This window comes from Kogia breviceps, chromosome 15, assembly GCF_026419965.1.
Source record: "Kogia breviceps isolate mKogBre1 chromosome 15, mKogBre1 haplotype 1, whole genome shotgun sequence".
NCBI classification, from domain to species: domain Eukaryota; kingdom Metazoa; phylum Chordata; class Mammalia; order Artiodactyla; family Physeteridae; genus Kogia; species Kogia breviceps.
The window spans coordinates 62,242,523-62,264,442 of record NC_081324.1 but is presented as its reverse complement, the minus strand read 5'-3'; the positions used below and the strand labels follow the sequence as shown (position 1 = coordinate 62,264,442).

Below are 21,920 nucleotides of genomic sequence, written 5' to 3'. Positions count from 1 at the left end.
TTGGCTTGGGGAAGTTCCCCTCCAAGTTCTCCTTGTTCTTGAAGAAAAGTGATAAAGTGCTGTGATCTCACTGTATTTTCGAGGTCTCATGAAATTTAGGCAACTAATGGTTGGATTAATATCACTAGGGAAATTTTTTTAACCCAAATCCAGACTGTACATGAAAAGGACCACAACTTCCATCATCGCATCCAACACAGGAGTGTCAGAAATGTGGCCTTTGCACTGCCCCTCCCTCTGTGCCATGGAAACATTGCTAAATGGCCACGGGCTCCTCCCACCCCATAACTGCCCTCAGAACTCTTCTGAAAGTGGCATCCTAGACAGCCACTACTGTTTGACTAGAATCTGCACAGGAGGGGAAACCTCTTTGCTATACAAGCTTTGAGTGTTGCCAAGTTACATGAAACAGACAAAGATAATATTTGAGTTTTGTTGAAAAAAGTTAGGCTGAAACTGAAGTAATTATTTTTCAGTAGAAAATACTTGACATTTAATGATGTTTGTTCTATGAGATGATATAAAGTTTAGTTAATTAAGGTTGCCAAATAGAAAGAAAAAAATAACCTAATAATTAACAAAATGTATTAACTAGAACTTTCATTTCAGAACAGGCTCAGTTATATTTGGTTACTCTAGTGCCATGGAATAGGTTGGGAGGGTTTGGTGGTGGAGGAGAGACAGAAATCAGGGGTGGTAGCTCTGTAAGGCAGTCAGCCGGGCTCGTTCATCAGATGAGCAAGCAGAGCCAGAAGGGAGGCAGGGGCTGCAGATAAGGGCCAGTAAGTGGTCTGTGCTGGGGATATTAGGTCCAAGGGCTAGGTAGTCCCTAGGAAGGCAACTGGCAATAATAAGCCGAGCCACGGCTTGTTTCCTTTTTTTTTTTTAAAAAAAATAAAGGATTTAGTTACGGGATCTAGGATGCAAAGTACAGTCTGAGTCTCAAAGTTAAAGCAGAAGCCCCCACATCTCAGAATTGAGTTAAACTTGAGGTTTACGGCAAAGGTGACTTGACGCTGAAGGTTCTAGAGCCTGGCTTGGGGCGGAGTCTGCCAGTGGGGGTCAGATGATCTCAAGGAAGGAGAGTCAAATTCTGGGGAGAGCCTGTCACACAAACATGTTGTCCATGAGTGAAGAGATGAATGAATGCTTCGTCTATAAGTGGTACTCAGATGAAAGGTTATGTTCCTCACCAGGGTCAGGATCAAAATCAGTTATCTGAAGGGAATTCCCTGGCGGTCCAGTGGTTAGGACTCCTCGCTCTCATTGCCTAGGGCCCAGGTTCAATCCCTGGTCTGGGAACTAAGATCTCACAAGCCACACAGCGTGGCCAAAAAAAAAAAAAAAAATGTCATCTGTAAGAGCAATGCTGATTATACAAGGAAACATATAATGGCTTTAAGTTCTACACTTCCTTAAAATGGTAAGATTATGCTCCAAATCCTACAAAATGTGATTAAGTGTATTGTTCACACTGATTATTCAGGGGTTTCCTTTGTCTTATTAAAGGGACTTATAAAGCTCACATAAACACAGCATATTTTTTTTCTCTGCCCACATTTATTGTGAGCAGGGGATGAGTAAACCAAAGTGATACTTAGCAAATTTTTTAAAAAAATTATTTATTTATTTGGCTGTGCCAGGTCTTAGTTGCGGTATGTGTGATGTAGTTCCCTGACCAGGGATCAAACCCAGGCCCCCTGCATTGGGAGCATGGGGTCTTAACTGCTGGACCACCAATGCATGGGGCATTGTCCTGAAAGTCCTGTACTTAACAAAATTTGTTGTTAATATTCTTTTTAAAATTTTATTTATTTTTTAACATCTTTATTAGAGTAAAATTGCTTTACAATGGTGTGTCAGTTTCTGCTTTACAACAAAGTGAATCAGTTATACATATACATATGTTCCCATATCTCTTCCCTCTTGCATCTCCCTCCCTCCCACCCTCTCTATCCCACCCCTCTAGGTGGTCACAAAGCACCGAGCTGATCTCCCTGTGCTATACGGCTGCTTCCCATTAGCTATCTATTTTACGTTTGGTAGTGTATGTCCATGCCACTCTCACTTTTTCTTGAACTTTGCCTCCTAGTGCCAACCCGTGCTTCACTTCTGGGCACTTGTTGCTTCCTAGTCTCTCCCTTACTGGGCTTCATGACTGGTCCCAGTTCTTTGACCTTCACTGAGTCATTTTATTCTTCAGAGCTTTAGCTTCCCCAGCTGTAAAAATGAAGGTTTTACAGCAGTGCTTCTCAGGTCTGGGCTTCACACCAGCAGGTAGAATATGTTTGATCCATGTAAAGCAAGTGTGGATTAATTTGAAGTATTAATATTTCATTAACAATAATTTATTTTCTTAGAATTTAAAAGAGCATTGTGGGGGTGTTTTGAATGGCATGGATATCTAGAAATGTCTAAGAAATTTCGGATGGATGCCTTTTGTCTTTAATATGTTTCTGGCAGAGGTGTTCAGAATAGTTCCATTGATCATAGCATTTCCTTTAAGGTTGGGGCCTTGTGAAAATAATTGTCAGTCCATCTGAATGAAGCTTTCAACTAGAGTTATTCAGGGTAGGGAGATGAAAAATTATAATAACTAGAATCATTCTTAGTGCTGTCAGTTTTGGAAGGAGAACTTGAGAGGTAAGATAAGACTCTCTGCCTGTGCACAGGCAGTGGACGATGAGCACTACATGCCCTGGACGGGACAGGGAGGAGAGAAGATGGTGAGGGGAGGGCGGCAGAGGAGAGTGGGGTGAGGGCCGTGAGCCCCGAGTCTTCTCCCGTGGCTGACGCAGCACGTACAGGTGACGCAGCTCAAGATGGACAGATGGCATGGCGGGCTTCCTCCTTACAGGCCAGGGCATGGGTGTGGGCCTGTCAATTATACCTCCATATCTGAGGGGTCAAGCGGTCTGTGGACCACAGCTTTTTGGGTTTGGAAGAAGAAAGTCTTTTTGACTTATTTTCTCCCTGGAGAGAATGCTTCAAAGACTTAAGTGGTAATAGAGCTAATGTTTTATCAAGTACTTATCATGTGACAGGTGACAGGCTAAGCAGTTTATTACTTTTGCTCCTCACAACAACCCTGTGATAGGTACTGTTATTAACCTCCACCTTACAAATGGGATGTGAAGTGTAGAGGCCTTAAGTACAGCCAACAGCCCACCTGGGATTCAAACCCCAAAAGTCTGGCCTGGAGTCCTTGCTCTTAACCACTGTGCTCTGTTGTCCTGCACCCTGTGGGTCATTCTCTATGGGATTTGCCAGTATACAGCGTGGCCTGAGGGTCATGTTTGGGGTGGTGAGAGGTCGTCATATTGCTTTGACTTTTTTTTTTTTTTTTTTTTTTGTGGTACGCGGGCCTCTCACTGTTGTGGCCTCTCCCATTGCGGAGCACAGGCTCCGGATGCGCAGGCTCAGTGGCCATGGCTCACGGGCCCAGCTGCTCCACGGCATGTGGGATCTTCCCAGACCGGGGCACGAACCCGTGTCCCCTGCATCGGCAGGCGGATTCTCAACCACTGCGCCACCAGGGAAGCCCTGCTTTGACTTTTTGATGGTCTGTGTATTTGTTTTCTGTAACAAATCACCAATAATTTTGTGGCTTAAAACAATACAAAATTATTATCCTACAGTTTTGTCAGTCAGAAGTCTGAAAATGGGTCCTATGGGCTGAAACTGAGCTGTTAGCAGGGCTGTATTCCTTCAGGAGCCTCCAGGGGAAAATCTGTTCCTTGCCTTTTCCAGCCTCTAGTGAGGCTTTCCAAATCCCTTGACTTTGTGTCCCCCTTCCTGCAATCATGTCACTCCAGCCTCTGCTTCCATCACCACCGCTCCTTCTCTGGATCTCTTGTAAGGCCCCTTGTGATCGCATTGGTCCCACCTGGATAATCCACGGTACTCTTCCCCACCTCAAGACCACTAACCACAGCTGCAAATCACTTTGCCGTTAAAGTAATATATTCACAGAGTCTGAGGATGAGGATGTGGACATCTTTGGGGGTGTGTGTGTCATTATTTGGCTTATTTAGTCTCTTCATGGGATATGGCCATTCCATACTTTCTTATTTTCACTTTTGAGTAATAACTGATGAAACCCCCCTCCCCACCACCCTGGCCTGAGCCTCTGCTGATGTCATCCCCCCAGATACCATCACATGAAGAGAGGAGAGTGTGTGTTAAGGAAGCTCTGGAGAGAGGTGTAGAGTAAAAGGTAGTGACTTTTAAAGAGCTTAGTGAGCAGGTATAAAAATGAGCTGAATTTTACAACAATCCATCATATGACTTAGCTACTTTTTGTATTTCAAAGTTTTACCTCTTTTACATGGTTGTAATCTGGTAAACATAAAAATTTATATTCAGTTTCTCTATAGAACATTTTATCACAAGAGTTTTGAAGAATAACTAAGATCTTTCTGTTAATTCACGCTGCCGGTTTTACTTAGGACTTTATTTTCATGTGTCCGCGTCACCCTTCTTTCCACAGGGTTGTGATGATAAGCCCACCAGTTGCTGAGCCCCTACTGTAGGCATCGTGCAGAGCACTTTAAAACATTTTTTATTACATTTAATTTTCATATTGGCCTCATGAGGTTGGAATTATCCCACTTTTTTGTAGATGAGAAAGCTGAAAACTCTGGGAAGTATCTTATTTTAAAGTCGCATCACACAATTATTAAGTGATGGAAGGATGATTTGAACCTAGGCCTGTCAAAATCTAAAGGCTTGTCCTTGATACTTATTCTACTAGATGGCCTTACCAAGGCAGCCAAGAGAAAGGCTTACTTAGATACTCAACTGCTTGAACATCAGCAATTGTGAAGAAATATATTAGCACAGGGCCATTATGGTGGTGGAAAGTTAAATTTTGTTTCATTCTTCCTGACAGCCAGGACAAGAAGAGAAACTTAATGAAACTCTTTAGTTGGTTAGAGAGTATACTAGTTTTCTCCCATTTCTAAATTCTATGTTCCTGTTAATCTTTGAGCATTTATACTAGTGAATTTGTTTGACATAGAGGATAATGATTTTATAATTTAACAGTCAAAATAAAAGTATCCTCTATGTAGCTGTTTCTTATGTCAAATGCATAGCTTTTTTTTCCTCATTAAAAATGTAACTTGGAAAAAATAATTTTATGGGGGAGTTGGGTATAAGCTAATGATTACATAGTTTCACTGTCCTTACTTTTGATACAGAAACAGCAAACTAGGGACTTCCCTGGCAGTCCAGTGGTTAAGGCTCTGTGCTCCCAATGTGTAGGGGGCATGGTTCGATCCCTGGTCAGGAAACTAAGATCCCACCCACATGCTGCACTGCGTGGCCTAAAAACAAACAAACAACCCCCCCAGCAAAGTATATGCTGATCATGGATTCTAAGCCCTCAGTGGCCATGGTGTTTCAGAAATCCAGGCTTGGTTAGGCTGCAGGAATTATTTTATTGCTAAATTTCAGCCTGTTAACAGTTCAAAACTATTCTCTTTTTTTTCTAGTATTAATATAAAAACTGTCCAAAAAGCCTACTACTTCTCCCTTATAAGATATTTGAGTTCTTAAGCTAGTGCTGTTGTTGATCAGTTTTGATCAAGTTGTTGAGAATACTTTCCTTGGAAAAATGAAGCATATTCAGGGCATCCTTCTTTCCTTCTTCCTCTACTCCACCCCTGATTAGCCCATCAGCAGGTTCTGTGTGTTCTGCTCCTGATTCATACTTTGCATCCGCTGCTTTTCTTCCTGGATGCTGCCACCACCAGGCTGGCAGCCCCGTTGCTCCCCAAGACAGTGACAGTGGCCTCCTCACTGGCCGCAGGCTTTCACTTTGACCCTCTTTGCTTCTTTCTTCATATGGCATGACTGACCTGGAAACCTATCTCGCACCAGCTCACGCTCTTCCTAGCATCCTCCATGAGCTTCCCATTGTACTTCACCTCAAATTGAAACTCCCTGTACTGTCTTTCAAGGCCCATGTGATCTGCCCCCGCCTGTCCTTGCAGAAGCTTCCAGGGCCCTCCCACAGCTGCCACCTCAGAGCAGAGGCTTCCCCAACCCTGCAGTGAGTTGCTACCCCACTTCAAGGTCTCTATTTAAATGTCATCTTCTCAAGGAGTCTTTCCTGCTGTTCTCTTTCTCTCCCTTTTCTGTCCTTAATGGCATTGATTACCAGTTGTAATTATTTTATTTGATTGCCTTCTTTGGTCTCTGTTCACTAACATGTAAGCCCTATGAGGCAAGGACCATGCCTGACTTGTTTGCTGCTTTATCATCAGTGTTACCAGCAGTATGTAGTAGGTATTCAGTAAATATTTATTGAAGGAACAAGGGGGATAGGAGTGAGCTGGCGAGAAGGCGGATGTACCTGTTGATACTGCTTTGTTTCACCATGAAAAAGAACAGATAGACCTAGACACTGCCCAGAGTTTGGTCACATAGGAAAAAATTGTAGAGTAATTCTCAAGAGCCATTTATTCATCCTAAAAGTTACCGGGATTCTGTGTCTTTTTGGCAGGCATAGTTTGCCTTTTGTGTATTCAGCTAATTTGAATCATATTGATAATGTGACTGTGATAATTCAGCCATATGCTGAGGTTTCTACCCCGCAGACTGGAGTGCTACCTTAATATAAAACTGTTATTCACCTCTGTGAACATCTGTGAATTTTTTTGAAACTATGCCTTAATTTCCACCAGATAGTTGTGTGGTTCATCAGAATTTGTGATTCTATTGAGGTGAAGCCGTTTCAGAAAGTGCTGTGTGAACAGCAGGGCTTTGAGTGGCCTACTGGGTGGGATGTGTTCCCTCTGGTACCTTATTGAGCAAGCCTGCTGAGTGGGATTATCTGATTATCAACATTTGAGATTTAAAATGTCTGCTAAAGATGACAGTGTTTCTTAGGTGATGAGTTCTTTATGGCAGTTTCTTAAAGCCATTCTATGTTAATTTATAGGAAGACATTAGTTTTTCTATTTCCTGGGACATGAGGGAACTTTTCTAGTAAATCTTAAGAGCATCAGATATTTCAGAATTAATTAAAAAGAAGGGTCTAAACCCCAGCCTTGATTCTTGAAGCATTGTTAAAATGCTCTTTCCTTTTGAGAAATACTGAAATGAATTTTTGGCTTGCTATGCAAATCATCCCTCTTCCTAGTGTGTACGTACTTTGATAATGTTAAAATATTTTGAAACTTAATGTTTAAATACTATTTCAGATATTTGATTTTATTTTGTATCATCACATAACATCTAGCCTTCTAATTAAACTCAACCTAATAAAAATTAATAGAATTAATACATCAGTAAAGTTGTTACTTTAATTGAAAGAATTAATTTACTGCATTTAATAATCTCAAACCTTGCTTAGGCCTACCATCAGATTAGGTTACTGGGATTGTTGAAAGTGAAGTCATGGGATTGTTGAAAGTGAAGTCATAAGATTATAGGTTTTAGAGGGATCCCTTAGGTCTGGTTCTGTAAAGAGAGGTGGCCAGCCTTTGAAGAAAGGCTCAAAAGTGTCACATGAAAATCCTAGGTGCTATACTGGAAGTTTCCAACTGTTAAATCAGGGGTGCTTTTCCCTAGAAACAATGTCATCAGTGGTAGGTAGCTGGGACACTGGCCCCTGCAAGTGGGAATGGGGGAGCAGGGTAACAAAAGCACACTGATACTTGCGCAGAGGTCGGAGCCTTGGAGGCTTCTTTTCTCTCTGTCATTTTGTTCATGTTTGGCTCCTCAGGCTCAGATTACCCATTTATGGATGAGTGGATTGGGCAAGATCATTTCCAGGGATCCTTGAAGCTCTGCTGTCCTGTAATTGGGATTTTCTGATTCCTGGGTCAGTCTGAGCAGGGATTTGGATGGCAGAGTAGTACAGGTGGTCAGGTACTTCATACTTAACCACCTTTTCTTTCTTTCTTTCTTTATTTATTTAATTTATTTCTGGATGCATTGGGTCTTTGCTGCTGCACGTGGTCTTTCAATAGTAGTGTCGAGTGGGGGCTACTCTTCATTGCGGTGCGCGGGTTTCTCATTGCGATGGCTTCTCTTGTTGCGGAGCATGGGCTGTAGGCACACAGGCTTCAGTATTTGTGGCTCGTGGGCTTAGTTGCTCCCCGGCCTGTGGGATCTTCCCGGACCAGGGTTCGAACCTGTGTCCCCTGCATTGGCAGGCTGATTCTTAACTACTACACCACCAGGGAAGTCCCTAACCACCTTTTCATATTTGTGTGACTTACCAGTTCAGATTGAATAACCGAAAGAAGCGTGTGTTCTCACAAAAATTTTAGTACTCTTACAGGAAAGCATTTTCAGTTTTATAGTAGAGGTCACTGAAAAAATCTTACAGGACTTGTACCTCTGTCATTCTTTGAGCACTTCATTACATTCTAGTGCAAAGTAATGAAGCTTATCTTATAATTTCTAGCTTATCTTATAATTTACCTGTCCCAGCCCTGATTTCTGCCAATTTCCGGGAGTCCTGGTTCCTTTGAGTGGGAATGGGCTAGGAATGCTCTTGCAAACTGGGGTGCTGTTGCTTCTCCCTCTTTTGGAGGGCAGAGCTAGGAAATAGATGGTTTTCTGAAGTTGTATAATACCTCTTGGTCCAGTTCGCCACTGCAGGGCTCTTCTCTCCTTCCCACATGTTAGGTTTGTATATTCTTTTCCCTCTGTTGCTGATTCCCAACAATATCACTGTATTTACTAGTTTTCTCAGTGCTACAGTACATACAAAATAGTGTCAGAATTTTTCACCAACGCTATTACCAACAACAAACCTACTACATAAAATTGTTTTCCTTTGTAATTCTTTTTACCCTGAGAATGTATCATACCGAAGATGTATATCCATGTACTCTCAAAGAGGTTACTATCTGTATGGCTTGTCTTTCTCCCTTCCTCTTCCTCCTTTACAGAGTAGACACTCAGTAAATGTTTGCTGAGAGGTATTCTGTGCCCTTCTGTGAGCTATTCCTGTCCACAGTACTTCCTATGTTAAATTAATTACCATTTCTATAGGAGTGAAGTATAATTAATCTACCAAAAGCACTAATGTTCTGAGCAGTCATATATAAATAAATAAAAGATAATATATAACATGAAAAATGTAACTATAATATATAATTTTATATAACACTAAATATATAAATAACAGTTATATATTTATCAAACTCTAGTATATACACACATATATTAAACCCATTTTATCTGTGTCTTCATATAATTTAAAATTATTTATTGCTTATATATCATTTTTAATTCAAAGAACCCAAGGTTCCTTATTTTCTGGTCTCAATTTCAGCCAGTATTTCACATTAGTATCATTAGGTCAACAGAAATGTGGGTATCAACTTTATTTTTCATCTTAAGAGTTAGGAGGCATATAAAAACATTATTTATGATTTTTTTTTGGTGGTATCATCATAGACTCTAAGGTATACAAATTCTCATTAATCATTAAAAAAAACTCACAGACTGATGGAACAACCCATCAGTTGTTGGGGAGAAGGAGTTAGCTAGGAGGAAAGATAGTTTTGGGTGGAGGGAAAGAGGTAGAGATAAATATATATTTGAACTTAGGACAATGAAATTTAAGAAATGTAGACTGGGGAAATTAAGTTTTTTAGCATCCAATATAAATATGTATTCTTTTTGTTAAAGCTATTTAATAAGTGATTCTCCTTTAAAAATAGCATTTTTTTAAATTTTGAAAGTATGTTTTAATCACCCAAATTGACAGAAGTATGTAACTGTACATGTTCTTTGGTATTATGTCTCAGTGATGACGAGAAAATGTTAACGTTGGTGCAGCCAAATATTGTTCAGTCTGGTTATTCTATAGATGATCCTCTACTGGAAGAATTACTAAATTAATTATATGGTTGTGTCTATTTATGTATTAAAGAAACACAGCCATCGTACATTAAATAGGAGTTTGAAACATTTCTGCTTTAATTGAAATGATCAGTGTAACTTTAAACTGGAAATATATTTAGGGAAGAGCCCAAGAATCTTTTAAAGATTTTTTTAAGGTATTTAAAAGTATTTTAAATGGTACCTTTTAAAGGCCTCTAAAGTATTTTAAGTTATTTTCAAAAGAAAGCAAGAAAAAAGTATTTTTATTTTACCTTCATTAATTTATATATGTATATTAAATATGTGTGTATGTTTTATATCTTATCAGTTAAGCATGTTCTTCCCATCTTTTTCTTTATTATTCTCTTATGGGTATTTTTAAACTTAAATCCCTAAGCAGGACCTTCCAGAAATTTGGTCATTCTAATACCTTTTTTTTTGTATAAATTTTCATAGATATAATGAAGCCATAGTCAGAATAGCTCAGATATTCTTTGTCAATGATAAAAAACCCAAAATCCTCTGAAAGTAACTTTTTGTATTTTCATTACAGGTAAATTGGAATATTCACATTGTACAGAAACAGAGGTAAGAGAAATCCTCAAATATCTCTCAGAAATGCAGCTTTGAAGTTCTATTTAGACTAACTTGAGTTCTGAAATATCTCACTATGGGTTTTTGGTTTTCTGATAAGGATGTACTGAGAGCAAGTATATATCTTTTATATTTAGGAAGAGTAAAATGTGAAGAAAAATCAGTTATCTCGTCCATAGTTTTAAAATGTCAAGGTGTGTTATAAAGATCAGCTTAGTCATAGTTTAAAAAATTTCCTATGTTGTTGTTTATGAAATGGAGTTAACTAAGATTCAGAGCCCTTAATAAGTAGTTTACATTCAATTTTTAAATAATCCAATGTAGTGTGTCATAATAAATCTTTTAAATGTGTTGGACTCCTATGGAGTTGACTGGGAGTAGGAAAAAATAGGAACTTGGAAAGTGTTTCAGCAAGATTATTGATGAATTAAATGCTTTGTCATTTGTATAAGTAGGTTTATTATTTTCTAATAATTTAAATAAAATTCGGATTGTGAAATTTATGCGACTCCATGTGTCCCTTGCAGAAATTTCAGTGGTGACACTGAAATATGAGGGCAGCATTAATGAATTATGTATGTGTGGTGGTCTTTTCTGGAGCTGTTGCATCATCCTTAATTAGGAGTCTTAGCTCTTTTGTTAATGGCAATGCCTAATTAAGGATTTAAGAAGTTATTTTTCTAATTTTATAATACATTTACATGTTGATGTAGGTTTTATTAAATTTTAATTGTTATTTTAAGTAAGATGTCAGCTTCCTAAGGGATTATATTATATAATAGAGAAGGAAAAATAATTTATTCTTTTTTGCATTCAGAAGTTATTCAACGCATTTTACGTTTTCTGTTCAACTTGAGAAGTAGAGGTAATTTCTTCCAAATTAGCTGTAAAGATGAGCAAGAACTTAATATTTTTATATTGTGACAATATTTGATGTATTGTTCAATATGATATAAAGGATAGGGATTTGATTTGAGTCCAAAAATACAAGTTCTGTCTGTGGTTTCTGGTGTGCATCTTTCTAGCTATGTAATTTTGAGCATACTAGTAGTTTTTTCTCTCAGGACTTTGGCTTTCTTACTTATAAAATGTTGAAGATAATCTCTGTTAATCTCATGGGTTGTAAATTTTAAAGTGATTATATAGGTGAAAAAGTTTGATAAACTCTAAAGACACAATTATATACATCAGAATGATACAAATATAATCAGCATTCATCTGCATTTAGGTAATGAAATGTGAGGATTTTACATACTAGGCATAGTCATAAATCTCATTATTCTTACTATGTTTTGTTGCCATAAAATCAACATGGTTTTAACATTTTGTTTAGCACTTGCTTTGTATAGGAATGTCACTTCATGTTATCTCCTCTTTGATCCATAACTTGGATCATCAAAAGAATTGGAATCTAAACAGAACTCTCAGATTTTTTTTTCTTTTTGGTCTAACTGTTTGGAGAGGGAAAATCATGAGAAAATAAAAAGTTCAGTGTGATATTCAGTTTACAGAATGAGTTCAGAGTATTTTTTAGAGTAACAGTGGTCATTACCTCTGGGAACAGATTGGGATTGTGGATGGTGGTTTATCTATATTGCTTGGATTTGTTTTGAAATGAGAATGTCACTGTATATTACTTTGATAATTAAAATAATAAAAAGGAGGGGCAGTAGAGGGAGTGGGAACTTTTTCAAGAAGTTTGACTCCAGAGAAGGAGGAGATAGTTTAAGTAGGAAGTTTTGTTTTGTTTTGTTTTGTTTTTTAGCTTGGGGAAGACCATACATTTGGTGCTGGTAGTGATAGAAAGGGGGCAGAGAGAGAGACAGAGACAGAAAGAGAGGGCGATTTTGCAAAAATGTAAAACAGTACCACCCCTTTCACTATTTTTTTTTTGAGTTTCTATAAAAATGTTACACATATTAACATATTTAATATTATTTTTAAACAATTTAATTTGAATGATTCAATCAAAATTTCTCGGTTTTATACAAACAGAACTACCATACGACCCAGCAATCCCACTACTGGGCCCATACCCTGAGAAAACCATAATTCAAAAAGAGTCATGTACCAAACTGTTCATTGCAGCTCTATTTACAGTAGCCAGGACATGGAAGCAACCTAAGTGTCCATCAACAGATGAATGGATAAAGAAGATGTGGCACATATATACAATGGAATATTACTGAGCCATAAAAAGAAACGAAATTGAGATAGTTGTAGTGAGGTGGATGGACCTAGAGTCTGTCATACAGAGTGAAGTAAGTCAGAAAGAGAAAAACAAATACCGTATGCTAGCACATATATATGGAATCTAAGAAAAAAAAAAAGATCATGAAGAACCTAGGGGTAAGACGGGAATAAAGACACAGACCTACTAGAGAATGGACTTGAGGATATGGGGAGGGGGGAGGGTAAGCTGTGACAAAGTGAGAGAGTGGCATGGACATATATACACTACCAAACGTAAAATAAATAGCTAGTGGGAAGCAGCTGCATGGCACAGGGAGATCAGCTCGGTGCTTTGTGACCACCTAGAGGGGTGGGAGGGAGGGAGACACAAGAGGGAAGAGATATGGGGATATATGTATATGTATAGCTGATTCACTTTGTGATAAAGCAGAAAGTAACACACTATTGTAAAGCAATTATACTCCAATAAAGATGTTTAAAAAATTTCTCAGTTTTAATTTCTAATACTATAAATGTTTGATAGGTTATAGCTCATATAAACAAAAGATCCTTGGACTCCCTGGTAATTTTTGAGTGTAAAAGGGATCCTGAAACTAACTAGTTTGAGAACTGTTGGGCTGGGGCCTGAAGAGCAGAGATACTTCTTCCTGAGAAATGGAATTGGGGGTCGAGAGAGGTCAAACCAGAGGCCTAAGGTGGATGGTGGAAGGTGAGAAAAGCCGTGATATAGTGATGAAGCCAATCTGTTTTGAGAGCGAGGGTCAGAACGGTGACTTCTAGGGCCTCTTTTCACCCTAAAATTGCTTTTCTGTTGAGAAAAGAGATTCCCTGTACCTCCTGTAAGTGAGAAGCCCCATGGGCCCTCTCTGGAGTTGAGTCCACTCCGGCCAGGACTGCGAACCCCGGTGCATGTGGGAGGAGTGGGAAGGGGCTTCGACCACCGAGAGCACTTGGAGTCCCACGGCGCATGTGCGCCCACCCTCTCCCTGGGAGGAGGGAGGGGCGCGCCTGAGCTCCATCGGCGCCGCATTTTCTTCGCTCTGGTCTTGTCCTAAGGCGGCTCGCTGTACAGGTCGAGCATGGAGTGCGGAACCGGTGAATGAACACGGTGGGGTCGTGGTTGTGGAAGCCGGTGAATGAACACGGCGGACGCTTGCGGCTTCCCATGGGGGAGAAGAAGGTCCGACTCCCGGCGAGGCTCCCAGACCCGAGGGGAGCCGCAGCCCCCTCACTTTTCCACGTGGCTGAAAGATGTGACTTGAAGTGTTTGTTTAATAGTTTTCTTAGTACATAAAAATCATGAATTATTTTCTAGTTTTACTGATAGTCCTCTTTTTAATATTTTACCTGTATTCATAAAAACCAAGCAAAACTAGGACTTTAGAGAAAGCAAGGAGGCCATACATAGGCATTCAGATAACTGTTACGGGATTTTGTACCTCAAGAATAGCTTAATGTTTATTAAAATCGGGTGTTTGGGCTTCCCTGGTGGCGCAGTGGTTGAGAATCCGCCTGCCGATGCAGGGGACACGGGTTCGTGCCCCGGTCCGGGAAGATCCCACATGCCGCGGAGCGGCTGGGCCCGTGAGCCATGGCCGCTGAGCCTGCGCGTCCGGAGCCTGTGCTCCGCAACGGGAGAGGCCACAACAGTGAGAGGCCCGCGTACTGAAAAAAATAAATAAATAAAATCGGGTGTTTTTCCTTATTTCTCACTGTGTGGAAATTTTTTTTAATACACTGGATTATACAAGTATTTTACAGAGTTTGAACTCACGAAAGGAAATCTTTCATGTAATTTGTTTTAAAAGACATGCAAAATTTTTACTTTAATAGGCAATTTAATTTTTTTTACAGCTGTTTCTATATTTTGAAGATATAATTTACATACAGTAGAATTTAAACTTTTTAGTTAAAATTATTCGAGTTTTGACAAACACCATCTCCACAGTCAAGTTCAAGTTCCTTCACCCCCCCTCCCCCTCTTATCTTTCCCTCCCCACCCCACAACTCCTGGCAACCACTTATCTGTATTCTGTCCCTTTGGTTTTGAGGAGGACCTGCAAGGTAAATAGTGTGTTACTCTCCCTCGGCCTCCCCTCTCAGAATGGCTCACAGCTCAAATTGGTAATTTATAAACTCTTCAGTGGAAAAAAAACAACAAAAAAAGTCTTGAGTGACTGACCTGTACTTGGCATTTGCTTGTCAAGGAAGCAGTCCCAACCACAGTTTAGGGGAACTTTCACTCTCAGTTTACAAGTTTTTCCTTCTGCCATTATTTAAATAGTCTTGTGGGTTATATACTCTTATACTTGAAGAAAAGTCTAAGCACTTAAAAATACTAAAACATAAAAGATTTGAATTTTCAAGCATCTTAATTGAGACCTTTTCATTGTTTTTAGCTTTCCAAATTTCATCACATTCTGTCTTCTATTAACTACAGTTAATTATGTAGCACTCAGAGGCCCTTTCCCTTTAGCAGGCAAGAAGGTTAAATGAATAACCAGGACAATCCTGTTCTGTTCTCCTTGATGGATTTGCTGTATTTTAAGTGGAATTGGTTAAAGCATTATATAAAGTTAAATAACTTTTGTCAATACTTTAATCTTGATAGAGCTAGTTTGTAAAAATCAGAGCATAGCAGAAAAATTTAAGCTTTACTGAGGGAAACTATGAAAAAGATTCATCTTCCCATCTTAGAAATAAAGTTCATGTGTACTGTACATAAGTACTTACCATTTCATTCCCACATACATCTTTAAAAAATACTTTAGAGCTTACTCTATGCTGAGTTACTGTTATAGGCATTAATTTAATTCTCACAAGAAATTTATGAAGTGGATACTATTATTATTTTTATTTTTATTGTACTTTTTTTAAACATCTTTATTGGAGTATAATTGCTTTACAATGGTGTGTTAGTTTCTGCTTTACAACAAAGTGAATCAGTTATACATATACATATGTTCCCATATCTCTTCCCTCTTGCATCTCCCTCCCTCCCACCCTCCCTATCCCACCCCTCTAGGTGGTCACAAAGCACCGAGATGATCTCCCTGTGCCATGCAGCTGCTTCCCACTAGCTATCTATTTTACATTTGGTAGCGTATATATGTCCATGCCACTCTCTCACTTTGTCACAGCTTACCCTCCCCCCTCCCCATATCCTCAAGTCCATTCTCTAGTAGGTCTGTGTTTTATTCCCATCCTACCCCTAGTCTCTTCATGACATTTTTTTTCTTAGATTCCATATATATGTGCTAGCATACGGTATTTGTTTTTCTCCTTCTGACTTACTTCACTCTGTATGACAGACTCCAGGTCCATCCACCTCACTACAAATAACTCAGTTTCATTTCTTTTTATGGCTGAGTAATATTCCATTGTATATATGTGCCACATCTTCTTTATCCATTCATCTGTTGATGGACACTTAGGTTGCTTCCTTGTGCTGGCTATTGTAAATAGAGCTGCAATGAACATTTTGGTACATGACTCTAAATCACAGCAAGATCCTTTTTGACCCACCTCCTAGAGAAATGGAAATAAAAACAAAAATAAACAAATGGGACCTAATGAAACTTAAAAGCTTTTGCACAGCAAAGGATACCGTAAACAAGACCAAAAGACAACCCTCAGAATGGAAGAAAATAGTTGCAAATGAAGCAACTGACAAAGGATTAATCTCCAAAATTTGTAAGCAACTCATGTAGCTCAATAACAAGAAAACAAACAACCCAATCCAAAAATGGGCAGAAGACCTAAATAGACATTTCTCCAAAGAAGATATACAGATTGCAAACAAACACATGAAAGAATGCTCAACATCATTAATCATTAGAGAAATGCAAATCAAAACTACAATGAGATATCATCTCACACCGGTCAGAATGGCCATCATCAAAAAATCTAGAAACAATAAATGCTGGAGAGGGTGTGGAGAAAAGGGAACACTCTTGCACTGTTGGTAGGAATGTAAATTGATACAGCCACTATGGAGAACAGTATGGAGGTTCCTTAAAAAACTAAAAATAGAACTACCATATGACCCAGCAGTCCCACTACTGGGCATATACCCTGGATACTATTATTTTCATTTTGGAAATAAGAACTAAAGTACAGAGAGGTTAAGTAACTTGCCCAAGGCCATATAGCCAGTATGTTGCAGAACCAGGTCTCTTCACTTTTCTTATGTTTGTGTTTATCCAGCCTTTATTTGTCTGCTGTGTGAGGCATCTGCATAATGCTGATAATTAATTTTGTGCCCTATTGGGGACAGTGAAATTGTCCTTATTCTGTATATGCTTCTCACCTATGACTCAGTCCTGGGATTATGTAGCCCGGGAATATGTTTCTTTTGAATGGAAACCAGGCAAAGGATTGAACAAACGCCATCCACGAACCTCCAGCCCCATTGTTAGGTGAATGTAGGGTCTGTACTGTAGTAATTTGTGAATTAGTCTGATTCTAAATTACTCAGAATGACTCAAGAATTATGGTACATATCAATATTTTAACCTCTTGGGAAATCAGACGTAGAATTAGTCTGCTTTGTGGGGAAACCCAAAGATTTTGAGAACGAGCCAAGAAATACATCATAGTTAGTATTTGGACTTGTTGCATTCTGGTTATGTACAGTTTTTGATACAAACTGGACTATGTGAAAAATTTTTATGTTTCCTGCGCAGCCTAAAATAAACTGCCAAAGGTAGTCTGTGGGTGTTTGCTGCTTTCACGCAGAGTATAATACGAAAAAAAATATCCATTTTGTCTTTAGCTAAATCAGCCCCCTGTACTTTGATTTTACCTCTGGCTCATGTAGACTTATGGTGATAGTTGGATGAGTAATCTCTCTTTTAATTGACATTTGATAGCCCTCAGTTAATTTCAAAAGTAACTAAAAAATAAGCATGAAAGAAGTATGTAATATCTTCACAAAAATATTTACATGAGCTTTAGCTGCATAGTGAGCCTTTTTAAAAAAAATTTATTTTTGGCTGCGTCGGGTCTTCATTGTTGTGCATGGGCTTTCTCTAGTTGTGGTGAGTGGGAGCTACTCCTTGTTGCAGTGTGCAGGCTTCTCATTGTGGTGACCTCTCTTGTTGCAGAGCACGGGCTCTAGGCATGTGGGCTTCAGTAGCTGCAGCACGCGGGCTCAGTAGTTGTGGCTTGCAGGCTCTAGAGCGCAGGCTCAGTAGTTGTAGCACAGGCTTAGTAGTTGTGGCGCATGGGCTTAGTTGCTGCACAGCATGTGGGATCTTACCGGACCAGGGCTCGAACCCGTGTCCCCTGCATTGGCAGGCGAATTCTTAACCACTGCACCACCAGCAAAGTCCCGAGCCTGTTTTATGTGAAAATAGTATTTGATATCACATTTAGTAAATCTAGAAATATCTAGCAGAAACAAAAAGGTATTACTATCACATCTGCCCTTTTATTGGAAGGCATTGTCTGATCTTAAACCTTGATTTAAGGGTTTATAAGCAGGATTGTGTGATAAGTTAAAATGATGATACGTGTTCTTTAAAAGGATTGGAAGAGTAAGTTCAAATTAACTGCTGGTAACAGCAGCATTTTCTCCTTGATCAGCAGGCTAAAAGGAAGAGGAAGTATATCACATTCCGCTTCCTGTCTTTTTGGATTAAAGAATCCAAACATGCCTAAATTTACACAGCCATTTGATTGACGTTAACTTATATGGTCTGGAAATTAGTTTGTGTGCCCTCAGAGTAAATTGTGTCTACCTTTGAGTTGTTACTTCTGAGAGTCAGTACTAATGGAGGTTGGTAGTGAGATATTGATGATGTGATTTCATGTATCATCAGATATAGACTGGTGGCATCATGATAGCTCCTCTGTCTCTCTCTCCTCTGCCCCCTCATTCCCATCGCTCCCCTCTCTTCTCACTCTGTCTCAGATAATATTACCAAAATGGCCTTTCTGTGGTACAGTCGTACATGTTGTAAATACAGGGGACATTTGTGGAGCCCTACATCAAGGACACCCTACATCAAGGACACAGGACAAAAATTCTGGAATTAACCGAGCCCCCATAGCAACTGCTCCCATGGGATCTCCTAATCTAAACCGACAGCCCTCTGACTCCATATTAGGCAAAATAATCACCATGTAGTAATGTTGTAGCATCCTGACCAATCACCTAATGCCATCCTGACAGCAGGAATTTTCTTTGTCTTAAGGCTATAAAAGTTGGCTACTAGCCCACAAAGGGGGTCGACTTCCCTGGCTACCAGGAAGTCAGTCCGCTGTTCTTGCAGCGACCCTTTAAGGCCTGCTATTCTTGCAGTGACCTTCTCTTTAATAAACTCTATCTTCCTTATATTCTGCCTTGTGTCTGGAAATTCTTTTCCAACCTGCACTCAGACCACAACAACATTGTTTGACTATAGGACACAAAATTTATAACAAGTAGTGTTACTTTGTGTAGTTTTTACTATATTTGAAGACCATTGACAGTTGTACTCTACGTATGTCTCACGAAGGATTTCAGAGTAACCAAATTATCTGGGAGTAAACATTTTATTCTTTTTTTTTTTTTTTGCGGTATTCGGGCCTCTCACTGTTGTGGCCTCTCCCATTGCGGAGCACAGGCTCCGGATGCGCAGGCGCAGCGGCCACGGCTCACGAGCTTAGTTGCTCCGCGGCATGTGGGATCTTCCCGGACCAGGGCACGAACCCGTGTCTCCTGCATCGGCAGGCGGATTCTCAACCACTGCGCCACCAGGGAAGCCCAACATTTTATTCTTGAAGGAACAGAAAGTTTACCTTTCAGGTAACTTAAGCACTTCTAAGTACTTTGATGATAGAGTAGAAAGTTTTCTTAATAATTTGCCATATCCAGGGGCCATATCAATCTGCCTTAATGAATAGTTTAAATTTTAAATGTTTTTAATAAGATAAAATAGAAATTTTCAACACAGATAATACAATGCTGATAGTATCAAAGTGGAAAGGAGCTAGATTTTGTTTTAAAAATATATTTATTTTATTTTATTTATTTTTGGCTGCATTGTGTCTTCATTGCTATGCGTAGGCTTTCTCTAGCTGCGGTGAGCGGGGGCTACTCTTCGTTGCGGTGCGCGGGCCTCTCGTTGCTCTGGCTTCTCTTGTTGTGGAGCACGGGCTCTAGGCGCGTGGGCTTCAGTAGTTGTGCCTCACGGGCTTTCGAGCGCAGGCTCAGTAGTTGTGGCACACAGGCTTAGTTGCTCCGTGGCATGTGGGATCTTCCTGGACCAGGGCTCGAACCCGTGTCCCCTGCATTGGCAGGCTGATTTTCTTAATCACTGCACCACCAGAGAAGTCCAAAGGAGGTAGATTTTTATTTCCTTTTCAAAGTACCTTTCTTCATTTATAGAAATTATGTTAGCTTGTTGTATTTTGTATCACAGGCAGATACAGAGAAGGAAGTTAAAATAACTTCATACCCTACCATCTAGTTGTAATGACTGTTTAGAATATTCTTCTAGACATTTCTTCCTATATATACATAATAAAGTTGACTTATTCTTTGAGCACCTTTCTGTGCTACTCTTAGGGATACATGTATCTTTGTATAAATGACAAACTTGGCTTTAAGGAGTTAGCCAGGCTGATGGAAAGGGTTTGGGTATGGAGTGGAACTTTCCAGGCAAAAGGACATCATAGTGAGGACTCAGAGAGCAAGCTGTTGTTGAAACTGACAGAGAGCAGGATGTCAGCATGGAGAGTGTGAGGGGGAAGGTACAGGAAATGGAGGCAGACAAGTGGTGCCAGATCTTAGAGGCTGTATTAAAGATTGGATATAGATCCAGTGTCTCTTCAAGGGAAAAATCATTTCCTTCTGAAATTTTCTTCTGTTTCATTATGGTCATTCTTATTTTTCTACGTATCTTCATTTGCTTGTAGTTAGGAGGGGTATCGTTTTTATGCATTCACATTTCATCAGTTAAAGCATCATTTAATTAAATTGTTTTTGTAGTCACATAAGTAGAGTTGTATGAATAGGTTTGGGACCAGACTCAACTGACCTGTGGTAAACGTTCAGCTCCCTTACCTGGTGACCTAAGAGTAGCTAGCCTGTTCATGGCCAGTAGTTATCACGCAGATCAGTCAGTATGGTCTCTAGAGGACTGGGGAGTGTGAGATGGGTAAGTCAGCTAGACAGAGGCTGATTAAGAGAGCTTCTGCTGTTCAGTGTGGTGTCTCTTGGCATCTTCCCTAAATTTTGTAGAGATTTTATTGTGTTTGGCAGATATTGTAAGACATATTTAAAAGAAAAACCTGTTAGCAGTAAAATTGATGTTGTGGTATTGTGATAATTACCTAATTTCTTTTGATGATGGTGTTTCTTAATTTTTTGTGAGAGGTTTATTGAAATATAATTCACAAACTGTACAAGTTAACCGACCATTTAAAGTGTGTGATTCATTAGCTTTTGTTATATTCACAGAATTACGCAGCCATCACCACAATCACTTTTAGAACATTTTTGTCACCTCTAAAAGAAATCTGTTACCCTTTAGCTATCATCCCTCATCTTCCCACTTCCCCTAGCAACCACTAATTTACTTTCTTTCTCTATAGATTTGTCTGCTCTGGACATTCCATGTAAGTGAATCATAATATGTGGTCTTTTGTGACTGACTGTGATTTTCACTTTACATAATGTTTTCAGGCTTCATCTGTGTTATAGCATGTATCAATACTTCATTCCTTTTTATTTGTGAATATTCAATTGTATGGATAGACCATATTTTGTTTTTACCCATTCATTAGTTGATGGACATATGAGTCATTTCCACCATTTGGCCATTATGTATAACTCTCCTATAAACATTTCTGTACAGGTTTTTGTGTGGATGTAAGTTTTCATTTCTCTTGGATATATACACAAGAGCAGAATTTGTTGGGTCAACTGATAACTCTGTGTTTTAACTTTTGAGGAACTGCCACACTGCACCAGCAGTGTATGAAAGTTTTGGTTTTTCCACATCCTCGCCAACACCCCTTATCATCTGACTTTTGTTCTTGCCATCCTAGTGGGTGTGAAATGGCATCTCATGGTATGGATTTGCATTTCCCTGATGACTGATGTTGAGCAGAGCATGTTTTCATGTGCTTTATTGGACATTTGTACATCTTTGTAGAAATGTCTGTTTGGATCCTTTGCCCATTTTTTAATTGGGTTATTTGACTTTTTATTATTGAGTCGTAATAGTTCTTCATATATTCTAGAGATAAGTCCCTTGTCAGATATATGATTTGCAGATATTTCCCCCCATTCTGTG

The 21,920-nt window shown here is 39.4% G+C and overlaps 1 protein-coding gene across 5 annotated transcripts in view; it reads left to right on the top strand.

Annotated features, from left to right (window-relative positions):
• Positions 1-21,920, top strand: part of SPIRE1 (spire type actin nucleation factor 1) — a 212,814-nt gene that overhangs the window by 33,572 nt on the left and 157,322 nt on the right. For all 5 annotated transcript variants that reach the window (XM_059039865.2, XM_059039860.2, XM_067015789.1 and 2 more), the window contains exon 2: positions 10,403-10,437. In XM_059039865.2, the coding sequence (XP_058895848.1) occupies positions 10,403-10,437 (35 nt within the window). The remainder of the gene's footprint in view (positions 1-10,402; positions 10,438-21,920) is intronic.